Genomic DNA, 21562 nt, shown 5'->3' on the forward strand with positions numbered 1-21562 from the left:
AGACTTGGGCCAACTTGTACAAAGCCAACTTAATGTTATGAGTACGCAATGGCCGTGGCGACGTAATGCCTACATTGCTGGTTGCCATGGTAGCTATGTGCTCCTCATAAGATGGGCTTCGTACAAGTGGGTCCAGCTCCTGAAGTCACACTTCAATCCAAGAAAAATACCAAAATCTGTAAATTCTGGTAAAGCGTGAAAGCATATATTTCAAATATTAATCTCATCATGATGGTAGCTGGAAGAAAGTGTCCCAACTTTGAAGTTCTGCTTAGTTGCTTTTTCAGATATCTTAACTGTTCACAAGATTACACGTGTGTCACACTAACACATACCGTATTTCACCTAAAATTTAACATTTTAATATTATTCTTGAAACCAATTAATTCATTCACCTTATGAGTTTCTTGTCAAGTTTGATAAATTTCTTTTCAGAAATACCCAAGTGTGGACTTTAAAAATACCATTTTAAAGCCTTCAGGTGCTACTAAAAGTTTATTTACACATATTAAACTTTAGGTGAAACACAATACACCCACACTCTCTTAGACACAGGTGTAAATTTAGATAACAACCCAGCTTTTGAAAGAACCATAAAATATTATAATAACTAACTTACCACATTTGCCGTAATACTTGACTCTGATGTCCTTCATCTGCCTGCATGCTGCTCGTCGCATCTCGCACATGTTGGGGTAATCTACGCCATCATTCCCACATACGGGGTTGCTTCCCACGCTGTCTCCATATGAATCGCACCTGGCCGGACACTCACAGCGCGCGGCCGTCAGGTCCAGTGAAGGCACACAGCGGGCTCCGAAGCTGCACACCCGCCCCTCGCAAGGGTCCTTCACATCTGGCGGGTAAACATAACATGCATTAGCGGCTGGCAAGCATGACAACAACAACATCAAAAATGTGACAATAAAAATTATCTGGTCTAATTCGCCCCAAGGCGATTTTAACCGTGGCCGAGTTCTGTGAGGGGACACGAATTTAGCCAATACTGTCCCTGCGCTGATGTTTCTGAGAGAAGCTCTGTCAGGCATGATGTGTTGTTGGGAGAATGAATAATCGGCTGACGTTGAATTCCTTGCGCAGCGGCAACACGCCGACACATTGGGGTCGGAATCCATCTGCATCTTCAGATACATCACTGTCTTTGTGATTTTTTTGCTTTACAATTGGTAATGAACGATCCACATCTGCAAATGTGCTGGCGAAACAGAGAGATCCAGAAATAACACAATGAGAGCAGGAAGACAGCCATATATACATGCCAAATGACATGCAGTTCACAGAAGTTCCTACTAAAAGCCAGTTATAGTTTGAACCAAGACTCATAAACCGTTAGCAGTGGTAAATCTGCTAGTATTACAGTGTACCAATAATATATCTGACAATGACAAAATGAGCTTTCAATAATTAATTCCTGTTTGCTTTAGTGTCAGGTAAGATCCTCTAATGCACCTGACCCCAGACGACCCAGAACGACAGGCTTAAGATGTTGAGGTCCAGACTGCCAGCATGAATGCGGCCATGATTATGCATATGTAATCACCGGACACAAGGCCAGACTGCTCCATCAATATCTATCTTGAAATCCACCTAGTGGTGAAAGATAACACATAGACAAATCTCCATGTAGAGACACATGTACATGTCCATGTGTATCGTATCTTCTCAAAAGCTGGCTATATTAATTAATTTCCTGGAAATTTCAACACACGTTCTTCTTTCTGTAAGAATCCAGCACGGAATCCCAATGTAGGGTTTGGAGCATCTCTGAATGTCTTTCTGCTCGGAGGCCTTGATTACATGGCACCATCTGTTGCTGGTTACATGAGGTTTTCTGCCATGCCAAAGATCATCCCTATAAAACACTGCAGGCATATGGTAACCTTCATGCTAGCACATCTCCTTTGAGACAATCTTGGACCTTTTACCCTGTACACACTGGTAATTCCACACACTACTAACGTCATGAGGTAATACACGACTCCTCACGCCTGCCTGCAGGCAAAAAAAGCTGGGCGTCTAAGAGCAGCTTAGACCCAGGTGGCAATGAGAGAGACTTGACGGTTCACTGCTAGACTATGAGTACATGAATGTCCACCATCCGTACAGCTTCACAAGTCTGTGTCCACCTAACAGCTTTCCTCACTGCTCCAGCATTCATCCACAACCCATGTTTGAGCTAGGTGACTGAACTCCCACTGTAGACCTCTCAAGACAGCATAGGACGGAGCATAAATCACTCAGACAGTCCAGACTAGGGTTTCTGCACTGTTCTCAGTCTCCTGTGGCTGATATAGTATTAGAGGACTGGGAGGAGCACAGTGCCAGTGAGAACCGCTTAGCCATACACGCTATCTAGCTGGCCAGATAGCCGCCCTCAGATCACCAGTAATACTCGTTTCTAGTACAAGAAGGACGACTGGTTGGAGGTTTGCCTTTGGGTGAAGTAAGCAAGTCTAGCTCCAGTGCTACAGCTGATGTGATCAGCCTGGTCAATATTGGTGGCCTAAAGCATGCTGTTTAATAGATCCCTGACTGCTGTGCTCAATGCCTGCCTGCCTGCCTGCCTGGGTGCCCTCCCTCCCGCCTGCCAGAAACCTGCTCTGCATGGTAACACTTTGGATGCCAGCTAGCACAGGAAACGGTAAAACCACACACAGTTGACCCATGAAATGCTAAGGCACATCATGATGTGAGCCACCTGAAGGGTGTTCAGTTATCAATCTTTAAATATCAACTCTACCATTTTTCTTTTTTAAATAAAGACTAATAAACCTAGAAATACATTTTGAAAGAATACAATTTTTTAAATTTTAATTTATCAAAAAAAATAACTATCATGAAAATGTTGTTTCAATATTCCCTTAAACTTCAATCAATGTAATGACATTTTAAAGTTTTAAAATCCACATAAAAGACGTACGGTAATTACCACATGCAAATTAGCTACTTTTTATCACCTACATGTTTAGAGGCTGAATGATTTTAAATCGCTGAAAAGAGCCAACATTCATGTATTTGAGTACTAATAATGAAAATACATACTATTAGTAAAAACCATAAATCAACCTTAGATTATGTATGGATAACTGTATGTGCAAATTACAACTGAAACATGATTGGTACATGTATTTATGAACGCATTGGAAAGCTTAGGATATTCATGTAAAGTACATGGGATCTTTGTAATGATACAGTATTTAATATCGACATACTGTGGGCCACATTCTTAAGAGATCCTCGATGAAACATTACCAAATCAAAACTCAGGCGCTCTTGCTGATGGAATTTCTGTTACTGCTATTTGATCACTTCAACTTTGACAAATTCTGCTGAGGGGCATTAATTAAGGAGGAATCGTTTCTGGAGTCTTGCTCCTGGCTTTATGTATCTATCCCTGGTTTTGTAATTAGCTCTGAAGGAGAATGCACCCATTTCCATATGAACAGGAATGCCCTCCATGTCTCAGGGTATGCCATTAACAATGTTTGCTCATAAATACTTGATGGGATTTTGGATGAAGATCCAGCCAATTTTTTTAGTTTTACTTAATCAGGACCATATTACGTTATCGCTACAAAACCTTGCTTCTCGATCAATAATCAAACGCTCAGGAACATATGTATGTGTCAATTCACTGTAATTATGATTTATTTATTAAATAATTCCTATTACAGTTATACTCAGTGATAAGTAGTGCTAAATAGCCCTTAGCTAAAGTGCACTTTATATCTCTATCACATGCGTCGTCATGGTATTTAAGTGCAAACTTAGCTTAGTGAGCTTCAGGAAACCAGCCCCAGCTCATATGATTGAGTTTTATAGTTAAATCTGGCATACACTGCAAGTTTTGTATTTCAGTTCAACATACATGGCAGAGCCAAGATGTTTTAAATATGCCATGGAAACTCATGTGTATCAACTGTGTCAAAAACAAAAATATACATTTTAGGTTAAGTATATTTTCTTATGTTAACAAATTGCTGATGTTAATATGACTAGAATACAGAATGTACAGTGCATTAATTCAACTTCTAAACGCCACTTGACTCATTGAGCATTACAGGAAGTCTGTTATGGGTAAGCAGATTCTTGATTTGTACTAACAAACAAACCAGTTATTTATCCATACGAAATATCTTGTCTAGTGTACCAATCCCTACCAATTACATATGGCCCTTCAAAGAAGTTATTCTGCATCATACACACGTCTTGACTTGAGGGCTCTTGCTGGCAGGAGCAGAGTGGAAAATGGCATCATGCCAGAATTCCACTAGCCATTGATAAATCAGGTTAGCAATTCATAAATCAGGTTACACCTTCAAATCCAGCTTTAACTGGTGAGAGGGTTTATCAGGTGCATGAACTAAACCTCAATGACTGATTGATTGACTGATTGATTGATTGATGAATCGATTTGTTCACTGACCAATGAGTTTACCTAGCAATCACAACTTCTACTTGGTGAAATCATAAGCAAAAGATAGCAGCATATACATGAAAACTTTGGATACTTGGGATGGGGTAAAAGCTCATATGATTATAAATGCTGTGATTTGATAGAAATATTTGTAATATTAATAAATACTGATAGAGACAACTATCAAATAACTAAATTCTGATTGACATTCAGTGGTGAGTTATCCCCTACATGTAGGTAATCTGCTCAGGTCATCTTATCACTCATCTTCATCTTCTACCTGTATGGACTTTATGGTCTTTGATTTATTTATTTGATTGGTGTTTTACGCCGTACTCAAGAACATTTCACTTATACAACTGTGGCCAGCATTATGGTGGGAGGAAACCGGGCAGAGCCCTAAGGAAACCCACGATTATCCACTTTCAGACCTTCAGACCTTACAAGGTCACCATATTCTGTTATTCGTCTAACACATGCAGAGAACATTGTAAAATGAGAAACTCTGTAAAAACAAAAGCAAGAAAACATTCATTCAAGTAACACCATTTTTTGAGACGTATGCGTACAGCCCGAAGCATCCTTAACGTGCCCAACTACATCAGCAGGGAGAGAAGAAAGTATTGTTTTTTATTGCTACAGCTATCTGTGGTTAGCAACTTGGGCTGAATATTCAATTACATTAATTTTATTGGTTTGTGAGGTGCACTGCTAACGATCTGGATTTGTAAGTTTGTATCGTTTAACTGGCTGATATTGGAGGAACAATTACCAGTTGCCATAGCGACTCAATTTTTTGTTTCACTCAGTGACTGGATTGTTTGCTCAGCGACAACGGATGAAAGAACTGAGCAAACAGTTTTGACACTGAGAGGTATTCGGGGAGGAAATTAAATCACTGCCACCAAAAGTCGGATCGATGCGAACTTCATCGGAAACAGCTTAAATATTAACTTATGAAAATCTGGACTGACAGAACATAATTAACACTCCCTGAAGATTCGGCAGAGTTGTGCAGCAGTCAGAGAAGTAGATCACATTATGATTTCATCATTGGTTAGTGTAGCCTTGTACTCCAGGGTGTACATGTATACATGCATGTGTTACCCAGTATGTATGTGGCAGGATTCAAAGTAGGATGCTTTTATCATCATCTCAATGTTTCCATTGGATCAGTTCTTTCTTCTAATATGAGTATTTTGTCTTACACACGTGCATAATCTATCTGACATGCACACGGCTGTATCACATGAAAAAAATTAGTATCTTTGGAGGCAAATATTGAAGTGTCATAATGGGTGTTTTCTCTATGATGTTTCATTTAAATAAAACACTAAAATAGAAGTGCTTAAGTGTCATAATAGATATCCTTTTACTGAAGCTACACTGGAATAGAACACTAAAACAGTGAGGGAATCGAGTGTCAAAATGGGTGTCCTCTCCATGATGCTTCATTCAGATAATACTTAAAACAGAAGTGTCACTAATGATGCACTAGAATAGGACACTAAAATAGTGAGGGCATGAGTGTCATAATGGGTGTCCTCTCCATGATGCTTCACTCAGATAACACATTAAAATAGAGAGCAGTTAAGTGTCATAGTAGGTATCCTTTTACGGGCAATGCACTAGGATAGAACTGGGATAGAAACAGTGAGGGCTCAAGTGTCATGATGGGTATTCTCTCCAGGATGCTTTGCTGCGACTCTTACTGAAATAAGTTAACCCTATGGACTGCCAGTAAATATTAAGCTAAATGCTATAGAAGTTGTAATTTTAATTTAAGTGTTTTATGACCTTGCCTCCCTGAGCTGAAAAGTATTAAAGCCCATGTTTCATTTTGTTATTGAGCAGATTACATGCATTCATATGGGTTTTATATGTGGATGTCATCTTTTTGGCATATACATGTCATTCAGAGTTTCAGATTATGAGATCGCTGTTCTGCAGTTTACCATAAATATGTTAATCTTCCCATTTATCACCATAACCATCATCCAGCAGAAATAATGTATTGCTACAGAAAAAATGGTAAAGTGTAGTCTTAATAATTTATAAATGTTCACTTTAGCAACCTCGAACGTATAAAATAGAATCTGATTTCAACTCATATTTATACTGCTTATTTTGGATCAATGAAAACTGATTAAGATCGGAGTAAATTTACCAGTCTGGGAGTGTTTGAATTGTCAATCGGATCGCGATAGTGAGGAATGCAGCTGTTTCTACAGTAAGTTTTCAACCTTTCGCATGTTTGCAAGGCGCTTATTCAAGCATACTCTGAAGGCAATATTCTGTGTAGACTGAATAATGAAATCATACTTTTTGTGAAGCCCTGAAATCGAACAACCCAACCAATGTAGTTTTGTCTCCTAAATCAAAGTAAAAATGTGCATAAATTGCAAAAGGCTGAGGAATTAGGCTATATGTGCACATGTATTTACACATCTTAACTGAACTGATATAGGTATTACAACATGAATATTTTAAGAAGAAAATATTTTAATGATACAATTAAAATTCATCATGAATACTCTATGTTTGCCGGTCTTGCAGGTCTGTCATCCAAACCTTATGTTGTCTGATCTGAGTTATTCCCCTTGTTCTTTTCACTCTCTATATTTCAAAATTATAATCAATATATATATTTTCTGGTGACATTTTTTATGCAGTTTGATACTGCTTTCATTTAGAAAAGTATAAAACATTGCAGTTGTGCTAAAGCCCCTAATAGAAAAGATGCCTAAAAAGTAAACAACTATTTTAGCAGTATTATGCAGAATGTTGAAACTTGCAAGAAAATTGGCTCTTATGAAACATTGTGAGATTTTTACCAAAATGATGGCTTTCAAATTCCAAAAAGTCTGAATACAGTCTTTAATCAGCAAATCTACATGCCTCACATTAATCTTGCTAACCTTATAAACCATAGGGGGAAACGAACATCAGCATTGCCATTAGACCACCTACATATCATCACCTGACCATCTTCAGTGAGAATATCAGAAATTTACTTTATTTATTTTAGGTACAACATACTGATAGTTAAAATCAGTAAATATTTAGATAACCATAACATGTATATATACAAATATATAAACATGATATATATAAACTCTATAAATATGAGGATCTTAATTGTTTTTTTTTATTTACTCAAATACAAGAATATATGCATTCGAATGAAACTTGCTGATACAGACCACTGGATCAGGTAACTTATTTTTTTCTTTTATCCACTTAGAAAGGAAATTTGTGAAATTTATGTATGCTTTTTGAGGGTGTACAAGAGCAATGTTAAAATGAAAATACAAGCAGGTATATCTTTCAGGTGTTCATCAAATGATGATTTGTAACATCTTAAGAACAAGTTTTAATGACTTTAATCCTGCCATTACCCATCTTCCTGCGAACGAATATAAGCATGTGTTTAAAATTCATGGTGAATATAAAAATTAATCAACTTTATCTTTGGCTTTTAAACTTCACTTCAAGCAAATGTGGAAACAATTCAAAACAGCTCTTAAAGCATATGTTCAAGTAAAATGTATAAATTCTGAAATCTTACCACAAGCCCCTGGAAATCGGGCCTGGATACGCTTCTGTCCTATACAGCTTGCTTTGCGCATGTGACATTCGCTGGAGTAGGTGACCCCGTCGCTGCCGCAGACTGGTGAAAATACATGGTGACACTTCTCTATACACTGACAGTAGGGGGCGTTGGTGGTGGTGTTTGTCATACAAATGGCGCCAAACGCACAGTAGTAACGATCGCACGGGCCTGAAACGACAGATGATGGAATATTTACACGCACATGGATTTATCTAGTAGCTGGCTTCAGTACAAGTTACATGCCAAGAAGTACTCAGCCTAAAATATTTCAAAGATGTGATTAATATATTAAAAACATTGAGGATATTGCACAGTGTAGGTAGAATATCATAAATATTTTTCGAGTTAGAGGTGAAATTGACAACCCATGAGACGCAGTGGATTATCATTTCCACCTATCACAAGAAAAAGATTTTTGATGTTCTACATTCACTCTGCAATATTCTATATATTATTTATATTTGACCATATAATGACTTTGAACAAGTTTAAGCAAATGTTTTTAGCTGTTGATCTTAACAGACTTGTGTATTTAGCGATATGTTGTGTTTTATTGCGTGAAACAAGAATGTTAAAATTGACTGAACTTGTGTTGCGATGGCATTCCGCTGAGTTCAGATGGGAACGTCATAAAACAAAATGTTTCCTTGTGAGGTCATCGTGTCGGGGTGTGTAATAACAAAAGTGATATCTAACTTAGCCAGTGAGATATCACATTTGTGAAGGAAATCCTGACATTTATCCTTTACATAAATACTGTAATAAAATGCATTATGACATATACACAAAATATACAAAAAAAAGGAGAAAAGGTTGAAGAATTACAGTCCATGTACAATGCTTGTCATGACAGTGAACTAAATATTCAATTTATTCATTTAACTTTAATAACAACCATCATGCATAGTCAGAGCCATGCAGAGAAGGCTACAGTAATATTGAAAAGGGGATGTAACTCTTCATGGCATATTCTAATATTGAAGCTTATGTTGATAGACACAAGTCAAAAGTATGCATCTCTTTTAGCAGCTAAAACTTCAGCCATGTGGACATCATCAAATACTATGTACCATATATTAATGGTACAGTACTGATGGAAAGTACAAGTACTGCATGGTTAGAACTGGCGATAATAGCACTTATTATCATACAGGAAGATATCCAGGTTAAGTTTAAGAATGGTATAAAATACGTACCACTCTTTACCAAAGCAGATCTACACTTACATATTAGTATAAACATCTGCATAGGGTAAGGATAGATAAAGTATTTTTCATGGCCTATTTGAGCAAAACAAGTGAATCCTGTATTAGAGGTTTATGCGTCTAACAGAAGCCCATGAAAGCGGGAAACTTCTCACACATGGAAAATGCTTACTTTTTACAGAACACCCATTGATAAGAGAAACACGCGTCTAGCCCAGGCGCTGTATGCCAGAGCCCCACCTGCAGATCTTACGAAACTGACATTTGGCTATCAAAGGGAGGTAAACAGTTTGTTGACGGAGTTACTGTATCACTGGTTTATCAGTTAGATCTCGTACTAACATCGCCAGCTGGCTCAACAAACCTTACTTAGCCAAGGACTGCTTGTAAAAGAGCTGACTAGTTATACACAAATCTGGTTCCATTGGATAAAAGTGGACTTCACAGATAAACCCGGCAAATTTACCTTTACCCACTTTATAATTACTACAACTGACTGTGGTAGATGTTAGATAGATAGATATTTTTAAAGTGGGTATGAAACATGCAAATATCTATACTCTGCTGAAGGAATCCAAGAAATGAAATCAACAGTTCAATTGCTTGACTTCATGTGCCTTGAAGCTTCAAATGTAGAAATTCAGCACATTTTGCCAGTCTCTCTAACAGGGTGAATAATTTTAGATCACTTGAACATTACTCAAATAAGGTTCATTCGAAATTTAGTTAAATTAATTGCGTTCAATCATTTATGTACGTACATTGCCTTTGTTTGCAAGTCATTTTTTTGCAACAGTTTTTGTGAAAAAGATTATTGAGGCATGCCTATTTTGCCCATTCTCACACCAAACTCATCTTGTTTGAAGGTAACATTACAGCATAATGTGTCAAAGAAAATTGAGATCTGAAGGACAACAACAGTGAAAACAGTTAACACAAACTACTACAACCTTTGTTGAAAACATCTACAAAAGAAAATCACACCCTCACAGTCAACCTTTTTTACCACAGTCATTTTTTTCATTAAAGATTCCACCTTACAAGAACTTCCTCTTCAACAAACCTCCTCTCTCACCTTCAGAGCAATCCTTCTTTGAAGTTCCACCCATTAAAGTTTGAAGTATTCAGTGCATGGAAAGAAGTGAAGAGTCTCTTGAGGGAGATAACTCAAGTGTTTGGCTACAGCCTTGTCACAGAGCCATCCAAACCACATTAAAATGTCACCTTTAGTTGAAGCGAGAGGTTAATAAAATGGCAGCTAAGTATAGGAGTACTATACTTCATTTCAAATAGTTGTGATGAAGCTCATAAAGCTTTCACATACAAAAAGAAAAAGAAATGTTTGGCAAATCCTTGCATTAAAGCCTAAACAATATCATATGAAAAAAAAAGTTTTGCAAAAGATGAACTTTTTACCTTATTTCAAAATAAGGTTTTCACTTATAAAATAAGTGTGTGATGATGCAGCTGAACAGGTTTTCATTAAATTCTGCATAAAAAAAAAATCCAACTTGAATTATTCCTAAAGTACAATATTTGTTAATTCATATAAGAAAATTATGAACACGAATGTACGCAAATTCCACACATTAAACACATTTTAATTCTTTCTGGAAAACTTTCGTCTCTGTTCAAATCTAACCAGACAAACCAAGCTTCTCCTTTAAATCTGTGTTTTCTGTTAATAAGGGTGCTTGGTAAATAAACACTCATGAGTGATTTGTGTGCAATGATCATAAAGGCTGATGTATGAGCTTTGAGAATGAAGTAACTATAAAGCCCACCCACCACACTGTTTACTCTGGGGGTAAACTATCCACTTGGAATCAATCTGCCTTAGTGTATGTTTAGGAGATGTTTAAAACACCTTGACAAATCTCTTTGGGTAATAAGTGTAACAGATGTCCCTTTGGGATTTGAGCTCACAAATTACAGGGCTATTAGAACTGCTACAGAAGACAGGCTATAGGGAGGGTGGAAGAGGAGGGGGAGGGAGGTATAGCTGTGCAAGAGAAAGGTTTTTATTTTTTTGATCAGGGAGGAAGGAGGAGAGAGGAAGAGTGGGTAGTGGGCTGTTTATCATTCTGGCAGGGAACATAAAATTGAGGTCAGTTGTGACCATGGTAATTACAGTAGGTCAAAAAAAATAAGTTGTAATTTTGCTATCCAAAACAGAGTTCAATTTCCCATGAGAAAGAGAGGCAAAGATACAAAATAAAAAAAGCTTGCAAAGCTTCATAAACTATATGTGACAATCCCTAACGTTGACATGGAAAACACGAAAAAACATAATCCAAAAGCGGATGGGAGAATGCACTTCCGTAAATCTTCGTGCATCATATTTTTTTTTTCAAAAGTCAGCTTACGGCATTCTAACAAAAAAAAGGCTTTCACAAGAATATAGTGTAGATATCTAAAATAGATCTCTATGAAATGTTGTACAAGTAGCTTCACAGTTGCTTCTGCAATTTTGACGTATTGGTCGCGAAAGTGTAAGTAAAGGAGAAACAAAGACATGGCAAAAATATCATGAGGAAAATATTGCGTAGGTGTGGGAATCAAATGACAACATTTACAGATTTCCAACTTTCCATACGCAAATGTAAATATATCTGCATCCACAAAGGCATCCCTGTAGGCCTCAATTACCAAAACAGGTCTGTGCCTGATAGAACTAAATTATTGTACATCTGATGCTTATCAAAAAGTAATTTTTTGTTTCCTGGTAAACTCGAGTATAAATGATTGCCACCACCTGTAAGTAATTATCCGCAAATTTTCAGTTTATTCATTGGTCCTTCACTTAATAAGTCAATGTTTTAAAAGACATATATCTGTCCAAAGGCAAACGCTGACATCTTTGTTGGTGGTAGGACTTACAGCAGAAACAGTTCAATGAGCTGTGACCCTTTAAAAGACCACACAAGTTTGATGTAACCTAAAGAATTTAACTTATGCGCACGACATTTAATACTAAGCTGCCCATCAAAGCCTACGATAAAATACCCTTTACCACTAGGATGGGAAGTGGGAAAAGATATGCATACCGAGAGTTAACTTAACCAAAGAGGAATTTCTTGGTTAATTTAATCAATAAATAAACACTTTAAGTTGTCCAACCTTTACATGTACACCCGTCTATACTTCCAGAAAAATGAATGAATATATGTAAATGTAAATACATAAAAGTAATTATAAATATCTTCATGTAGAGATATATGTAATGTTTTTGGTTAACTACAAAATCCATTTTAAACGTTTAGACTGGTAAGTGTGAGTCAGGGCAAAGTTAGGTAAATTGGGTCCAAAAACTGTAGCAGAAATTGCTCCTCTGTTATAAATACATGTTTATTCTAAATTTGACTACAGAAAGTTTCTTTAAGTGTGTTTTTCACACTTAATAACCCCAGAAGATTTGGGGTTATGTGGGTGTATTTGATTAAAACTTTGCTGAACAGGTGAATCTCGGACTGGGCAAGTGGCTAGTCAATCAAACCAGTTGATCACACCTGTTAACCAATGCTAATTTCTTGCTACTAATGAACAGGTGTGCAAACCAACAAAACAAACATAAACATGAACTAATTACCATGATTATCTTCACGTGTCAATAACTGGCTAAACAGGAAGAAGTGTTTAAGCCAAGACATATGGAGCATGTTTCCGGAATTATGAAGATTTGGGTATAGGAAACCAGCGAAGGAAAAAAAACAACCCCAAAAAACATTTCCTTTCAAGATCTGTTTATAATGTTAACATGTGTCACTGGGTAAGGTCATTGACACTGGGTGCAAACTCTATTCCCAAAGTCTAACCAGCAATTTCCTTCGATATGTGATCATTAATACTTGTATAATGTCAGTCAAGGATATATACCTGTATATAAAATAAAATAGAGAGATTAGTGCACTTTCTGCATAATAGTGTATGAAATTGTTTTAAAATATGCAACTTGTATCTTAATTGTCCTGTGTAAGCATGCAGATACAGGGCCTGCTTTCACAAACTTTCCTAAATCAAGTTTTTGCATCTTTTCTAAAAAATGACATCACCTTGTTGCACTACAACCTAGGCAGCGTCTTTCACAAGAAATACGACTTGCAAAGTTCTGTAAATGTGATCTGGCCAAGGAAGATAATTAAGCTCCCAACCCCCTGTCCCCCACAACTCCTACCAAAGGATGAGTTCATAATTAATTGTGTTATCTCTGGAAATGGTCATTATTATTGTTTTTTCTGTACTTATGCCCAAACTGAGTCCATCTTTTCAATGGAGTTGAAACTGTTAAGTACATGTGTACATGTTATTTGTATTTGAAAGGCTTCAAAGTTGGTCAGCAAACCATGTAAATGTGTCCATTTCAATACTGTGAGACATCTCCCTGATAAACATGATCAAAATAACGCTGTTAAAAGAATGAGCAAGCAAAGAAACAATCCTATTGATGACTACAAGTAGAGTTTGACAAACAGACAGCCAAATCTCTATACATTATAATAGCCAGTGTGAAAAGGCGATTTCTGACCTTAGCCATTAATTAAAACTTGAATATAATTTTAAAATTACTGTAAATGACCTAAACCTTTGCCCCAAAAAGAACGCTTTAGAGAGAAATAAATGTCACAAAATATTGGTTTTTATGGTGAAGCTTACATTTTTACAGTAGTACATCACCCGGCCTTCCAAACTGACCACAAAGCACCTGTCTAAGATCAAATGAACTCAGAATTATGCACAATGTGCTGATTAGTCGTGGAGGGAAGTTGAGACTAATTGGAGTTCTAATTCAAAAGTTCACACTAAGTTTAACTTAGTTTAGTTATCATTATGTTCGTAATTTGTTAACAAATATAAATTTTATCCTAATATAGAATTTTGTTTCAATGTTCCAATTTTTGTTTGTTAGCTTAGGGGTTTAACTTAGCTTTTGGTATTATTTAAGTCATTCCCTTACAGTCTCTCCTTGCAACACTGAATGAGCTAGCCTTAAAGCAAACATATTTACACTCTATAGTGCTGCTTCACTGAAATGCAATGCTGAGGACAGCAGGCATGAGGCCCAATCACAACACAGTGTATGTGATGACACCAGGCACACCAGTTGATTGGAATACCCTTATGGTAAGAAGGTGTGGAGATTGTTTTAGGTGTGAAGTAACTGAACCTTTGCCCCAATGCAGGATCACAAAGTTGCCTTAAACATACATGTCAAATTCCAAATTTCTTCAAAATAGTTCACTGCTAAAAAAAATTGTCACTTTCAGGTAATTTTTATTTTAATTCTAAGACTTGTCTTAGATCTTGAAGACTGAAAATGAGCGTTGAAGTTCAAATCTTAGTTCAGGGAGGCTATAGTACGACCAGCCACAAAAGGTTGAGTGGAATCGTGGCCTATCCTCTGAAGCTGTTTTAGACTTCAGTCAATACTTGAAATTCCATTTCAGAAAATATATCTGTGGCCATAGAAGTTAAAACTTTGATAACTTCAAAAATGTTATCTTTAAAAGACAACAGGCTTGAGTTAGAAATGATTTTGTGGCATTTAGAGGTCTGCCAGACCTCTAAATACAGTGGAGATTTCAAATTTGGAACAAAGTCAAAAGTGCTTTTATGGAGCTGGCTCCTGATTCTTGGGGAGTTATAAATCTTGAACTGGATGTAACTTATGTATATTGATGGGGGTGGGGGGTGGGGGCCGTTTGCTTGCTTTTATGTTTCAGATGTATATGGTGCTCTGTGTACAATCTGAGCCTGGAGATCCGACTAAATCACAGACTCACTTTATGTGCTTTACTGCTGATTTCATGTTAGGGATAAATAGCTGCCAGATGAAACATCTCATCACGCCAAGTCGATATCATGCCATATTGCGCGAACCGCAGATTTACGAGTAATCGGAGACGCCACATTTAACCTCAGAGCCCTGACTGAACTAGGAAATAAGCTACATGTGGGGCTCTGAATGGAAACTGAAAATGTCAGTGGCCATTTGCACCAACACTATTTACTCTGTAGTGTAGGAGAAAAAAAAATGGTTGACCAAAGGACTGTAGTATAGTGGCAAGGGATGGGAATGCCAGGATAACCAGATAAAGCTCACAAACCAGAGGCAGCGTGGGGAGCCTAGGCCACAGCCACTAAACTCCACAGTCACCAGCTGTGCAAATAGGCAGTGTGACTCAAACTCTGTCAGGCCAAATATGATGGTTTAATATCTTGCAGGAGTGAAAAAATATTATTTCTGTAAATATTGCTTTTATGCTAGAAGGGCTCACTCCATCTCCTGAGCATCTAGCGGTATGTAAGGAGGCAAACATGGGTCTTCAATTCCTGGTCTCAAATCAAACACCCACCCACCCACCCCTGACTTCTCATCCCGGCTTCCCTCTTTGATCGGCAGGCTATTATCCTAGTTGTCAATCCCAGTCAATTGACAGCCATTAATGTCTCGTTGTTTTTCAGGTCATCATGGACATGTGATCCTGGTCAGCAGGAAGTGCCATGTTATGACTTGACTTTTTTTTTTGTTGGAATCTACTTTTTTCCCCCTCTTTCCATTATTTTCCTTTCTGACATGATTTTTGTATTTGTTTGGCAGTGAAAAAAACTGGGATGTAACTACTAGCTCTAGTTGTTCAACATATTTGCCTGTAAAGTTGGTCTATATTTTAGGATACTAGTATACTTAAAATAAAAAATATTATTACGCAGGTTTTCCAAAAATAAAGACCTGGCCAATTTTGACTGAAGTCTGAAATATAAGAATTATAACATACAGTGCAACTAAAAACTATTCTCGTTTTTTCCTTTTTGAATGATAAATTTTGAGCTGCATGTTTTTCACCACTACATAATTATGGCTTGCTGAAGCCACAAACAGATCTTACACAGGAGATTCTGTCCCATCATTACAGACTTTTTCTGCATGAACAGCTGGTTTTCTTAACCATTCTTAACCAAACACAGTTCAACAGGAAACGATAAGCCATATGACACTGATTGGTTAATATCCAAGTCAAGATGGACCAATTAGATCCTCATCATAAATCTGCCGTGTCAGCCATTGGTGGTTGCTATGACAGCTGCCTGTGTCAAACAGAATTGTCATGTCTTGTTTGATAAATAAAGTGGAAGTGTTTAGAACTTTCGATTCAGTTTGCTTTGACAGATTTTGGAGGGAGTCAATTTTACTGCTGTTTAGCATCGTTTTGATTTAAATCTAGCGACAATAAATATACAAAATGTAAGAAAAATTTTCCCTACCTTTCCTAGAGATAAATCTAACCACTTTTGCAAAAGCACCTGCACTGTAAACTGTATGCATTTTAGCATTTCAAATCTGACAGGGGTTAACAGACTTATAAGCTAGTAGTAGAAACAAAGACAAGAAGGGTTTTGGAATTATAAACACTATGTAATAACACGGGAAGCATTATTACACTTACACACGAAATATTATGATTCATCTAAAGGTTAGCATTTTTCAAGTAACACCTTTTGCTTGATTCTGATGGATTCATTCACCTAACAAGTGCCACTCTGGACATTGATGGGATGTTTGAGTAATTTCTTATCACAAAACTTTAGATGTTTGCATCCAAGGTATCATTTTAAAGTCCCTGCAATATGCTAATGGGCCAGACTTTAGCTGACATATCGTACTATCTGTGTCACTGTGTATCAATCTAAATAACGGCTATCAGTTTCCGAAAGTGATGTATATGCAAGGGTATTTTCATGGGAATCGCTCAATTCTGATGATTAAATGCTTCATACATTAATTCTACTTGGATGAGCTTAACCTCCTTCTGTCCAGTCATATTAACACTAAACTAAAACATTTCCTGCACGGTTAAATTGTACTATGTGTTAAATGCAGAATGCATGTCAACACCAAAACATCGCTGACAATTTTCTAATGCTTCATCTGATTCGCACAATACAAATGTAATTTATTAATTTTACAAATATAATTTTTTTACTGAATAATGGAGAATATACAATCAACATGCAATTTTGATTTACATGAGCAGTGGTGCACACACTATTGTATAATGAACCTGTTGCCAATTATTAACAGGTACAGTATTAATGCAGATGGAACACATTGCATTGGAAAACCGAGAAATATGGAAAACTACACTGTATGCACAGATCAGAAGTGAAAATTCATGGTTTTATCAACATATTTTTTTTCATAATTTTAAATGCTCACGACTTTTCTTTATGATAATTCAGAACTGGGACCTTTATATGTTTATTCAGGTTTAGTCATGGCTAAGTAGGTTTTTTTTTCTGACTATTCAGGTTTTTTAATGACCATGGTTCCCAAATTAGTCACCGACCTTATATGTACTCTGCACTGCTGGACCACTAAGGCCAAAGCAAATGACCACTGGCTACATCATCTGCCTCTGTAAACTGACATGGCCACAGAACAAATTTACTTTGACAGTTCGGACCAAATGAAAATCCCTGTTGAAAATTCATAGGTATTGACCCTCATGCTGGAACCACTGCTGGCCCTTTGTGAGTGTGAAGAGACAGACATCCCTTGGGACTTGGGCCGTTGTCTCAAACAAGCCGTAAAGCTAGCTGCGTATTTCCCCGGGTTAACCCAGGGACTATGTTTAACGACCATGTTTTAACAAAGGTGAACAAAATGAATAATACAATAACTGCCTGACAAAGGCCTTTCGACCTACAAGAGGTTAACATTCTCAAGAGAAGGTTATTCACAGTTAAGAGGTCTTAACATATATTTGTGTGAAACTACCCTAAATGACCATACACTTCGTCCATGACTGACTTGCCAATTTTTGATGAATCTGAGAATTTTATTGACTTCTAGACAGGTGTTCTGAGGTTTGCTTGGAACATGTGATGATATTCTACTGGAGAACTGTACGTACTTTTCAGCAGCAAATAATATTTTGTGGCATATAAATGCACATTTGTGGGAGAAATTTTATGTCATTTACAGTATATTATATATCTACATTGGCCTACACATGCACAAATAGCAATGCTCAGTGGCTGCCTGTTTCAGCTGTTACTTTGTTTTGTGTGTCAGTCCTTTGGTCAAAGTTTTGGCATCCTAGCTTTTTAACACGAATCTCTTATCTTTTAATACGTATATAAGCCAATCACTTGATGAGGGGCCTGTGTGCAAGAAGACACGAATTTCCCGCTATCGGATGTCTATATTGTGAATTTACACTTGTTACTGCATGTATAGGGCACAAATGTGCATAACTTTGTACTAACAGAAGTGGTACAAAAAGAACACTCTGTCTTAGCTGTGCATACATATATACTTCTGTGCTTATACAAACCAAATGCACAACATAAAATGTATTTTTGAAACCTTGAAATATGCATGCATTAGTTCAACCATACTTTTCCTAAAAAGTTTTAGTTTGACCATACTTTTCCTACTAATACAAATACTAAATCAAAAATATAATGCATACATGCATGTGTAGAGAAACAGCTTAAAAGTTTGTGAATTCAGAATTGGTTGCATAAATGAAGATTGCAGTTACATGTTAACACAATTCACTCATAAAGCAGATAGCTACAAATTTCTGCAGAGTGTTCCACATTCTTTTATCGTTGGAGCAGACAGGTATATCGTGGTACTTAAGCTATATATGACCTGTCTACACATTACTTAATACATGGACAGAACTAATTAACTAACAACCTAGAAAGTGAGTATATTGCACATATACCTGGTCATGATCACCCAACCGGCCTATAGTAAATCTTTAATACCTCAATCCCCCTAGGGGAAAAGCTGATGGGCACAGTGAGAAAAGGCTGTCCAGGCTAGACTGGTCAGTGACAGGATTATAGGTTGCATGTCTAGTCTGCTGGCTACAAGTAATTAAAACCTTGGGACTGACCAGCTGGAACCACCAGCAGCCGGCTAACTGAGCAGACCAGGCTGTGCCGGGATGGGCGAACAGATTAATAATGACAATGGAAAAGCCATAGGAAAAACTTAATCAATCTGGCTTGTAACATATGATACACTGTTGGGAGAATGAACTCAACAAAACATAAAGTTTGAGTTATTGAAAAGTCACATGATCAATAATGAAGTTAAGATAGAGCTCAATTTATTTGTCACAGTTTGTCCGTAATGAATGTGATTTGAATAGCATTTGTATAGTATTTATTCACAATAAATATATTTACAGTAAACATGTAACCCAGGTACACGGGTATAGTGAGAAAAGGCTGTCCAGACTAGAGTGGTCAGTGACAGGATTATAGGGTACATTGACAGGATTCTGGGTATATTTCAATCCACAGTGATATCTATCGGTAAACACAAATTTAAGAATGAAACAGAACCAAAGTTTTCAATGCACTTTTTGCATTTGCTTGTGAAAGACAGTAACTTTTGTAAAGGACAGTAAGTTCTGTAAAGGATCTTAAGTTCTGTAAAGGACAGTAAGTTCTGTAAAGGACAGTAAGTTCTGTAAAGGACAGTAGGTTCTGTAAAGGACAGTAAGTTCTGTAAAGGACAGTAGGTTCTGTAAAGGACAGTATGTTCTGTAAAGGACAGTATTTTCTGTGAAGGGCAGTAAGTTCTGTAAAGGACAGTAGGTTCTGTGAAGGGCAGTAAGTTCTGTAAAGGACAGTAAGTTCTGTAAAGGACAGTAAGTTCTGTAAAGGACAGTAGCTTTCGTAAAGAATAATAACTATTAGATTAGCAAAAATGTTGAAGTCAATTCATGTACATAACCATGCAATGTTAATCTCCTTAGGCACAGGACCGTAGCTGTAGGCCTACTCAACCTCTGCTGAATAGCCTGCACATCTGGCATACGGCGACGTAAATATGGCTATTTAAAATAATCCTGGCCGACCAATGGAAATGACTGTACTATCTCTTGGCCGGAAGTTGTTAACAGTAAATGACAGTTGACATGTGCAGACATTTAAAGCTTACACAAATGATGCGATTCGATATCCACAACAAGTGAAAAATGGAAATATTCTGTTGATTTCAAGGCATACTGTAAAAGTTATTTAGCGCAACTAGATCAACAGTGAACAATGGTGGTGTTGTAGCCCAGCAGCGGGATTTGACGAAGAAAAGCAAGCTCTCGAAAGGAGCTCCTGGAGGCTTTCCATTTTGTCTTCCCCTGGCGTTGTTGTTGGGGAAGGAGAGGGTATTGCTTCACACGTTTTTCTGTGCAATTAAATAAATTGGGAAAGGCTGTGTTGAAAGAGGAAACCTGCATATGACAGAGGTAGAATAACTGCAAGCAATGGGCACCGAGAAAGCAGAGTGCCTGTTGATCGGCAGTCCCATCTCCCCGCATGTTTGTTGTTAGCGCAACAGTGTATATTATTTATCGAACATTCCCAAGTTTTTAAAGCAGATATTTGATTTAAGGTCACGCGTGGAAAGGTATATTTCCTTTACCTTAGGGTAACCACATTACCTTATGGAAAATCGTCATAAAGAGATTTTCTGTTTGCAGCTTTCATTAGAGCCCTTACTCCCTGCACATAAGGGTGGACATAAAACATGGTGTACATTCCCCTTCTCTCACCATATGTGGGGCCTTGGTGACAATTTATAGGGGTCAAAGGTGCCCAAATGACCAGTTGCATGGTCTATTAAAGACCACATTGTCTTAATATATAATCTGTACAGTGTCTTGAGTGTTCAACAACAATCAAATAAATAAATAAACCTGGTACACTCCATGTAAATGAACTGTACCACCTGTACACCTATAATACTGTACAGGTGTATAATACTGTACAGGTGTATAATACTGTACAGGTGTATAATACTGTACAGGTGTATAATACCGCTTGGACACACCATTTCTCTTTCATGTTTTTATGGAGTTCCTAGTGTATTTTAGCTACAGGTTTCAGGTAGAACACTTGAAACAGTAACTAGTATGATTATGATGGGAAATAAATGATGGCTGAGTGAAACCCTCACTGTAGTAAACACTTTTTCATTGACAGAAGACAAACACACCCTTACCCCATTCTATTACCAATGGCTTCTACATGTATCTTATTATTAATAGCAGGGTACAGGCATGGCTCTGTGTTCAGGTGATGAATTCCTAATTGCAGGTTCAGTTTAGGGAATTTCCAGGTTCCCTTGCTCTCATTGTGACAATAAGCGGTACTCCAAGGGTTATTCACGCATTTCACATTAAAGGAGGACAACCTCTCTTCCTTCAGTGTGAAAGTAAGCAAACAACTTGCCCAAGAACAGTGGCTTATCTCTGGTTTTCTTCAACCATAATAAAACTGACCACC

At 37.2% G+C, this 21562-nt stretch overlaps 1 protein-coding gene across 3 annotated transcripts in view; it reads right to left on the reverse strand.

The window, feature by feature from the left end:
- The window catches only part of LOC135474993 (agrin-like), a 191661-nt gene that overhangs the window by 50015 nt on the left and 120084 nt on the right, over positions 1–21562 (reverse strand). For all 3 annotated transcript variants that reach the window (XM_064754716.1, XM_064754715.1, XM_064754717.1), the window contains exons 3-4: positions 8007–8219; positions 620–856 (exon numbers count right to left, since the gene is read on the reverse strand). In XM_064754716.1, the coding sequence (XP_064610786.1) occupies positions 620–856; positions 8007–8219 (450 nt within the window). The remainder of the gene's footprint in view (positions 1–619; positions 857–8006; positions 8220–21562) is intronic.

The sequence above is a fragment of the Liolophura sinensis genome, chromosome 9 (assembly GCF_032854445.1).
Source record: "Liolophura sinensis isolate JHLJ2023 chromosome 9, CUHK_Ljap_v2, whole genome shotgun sequence".
NCBI lineage: Eukaryota > Metazoa > Mollusca > Polyplacophora > Chitonida > Chitonidae > Liolophura > Liolophura sinensis.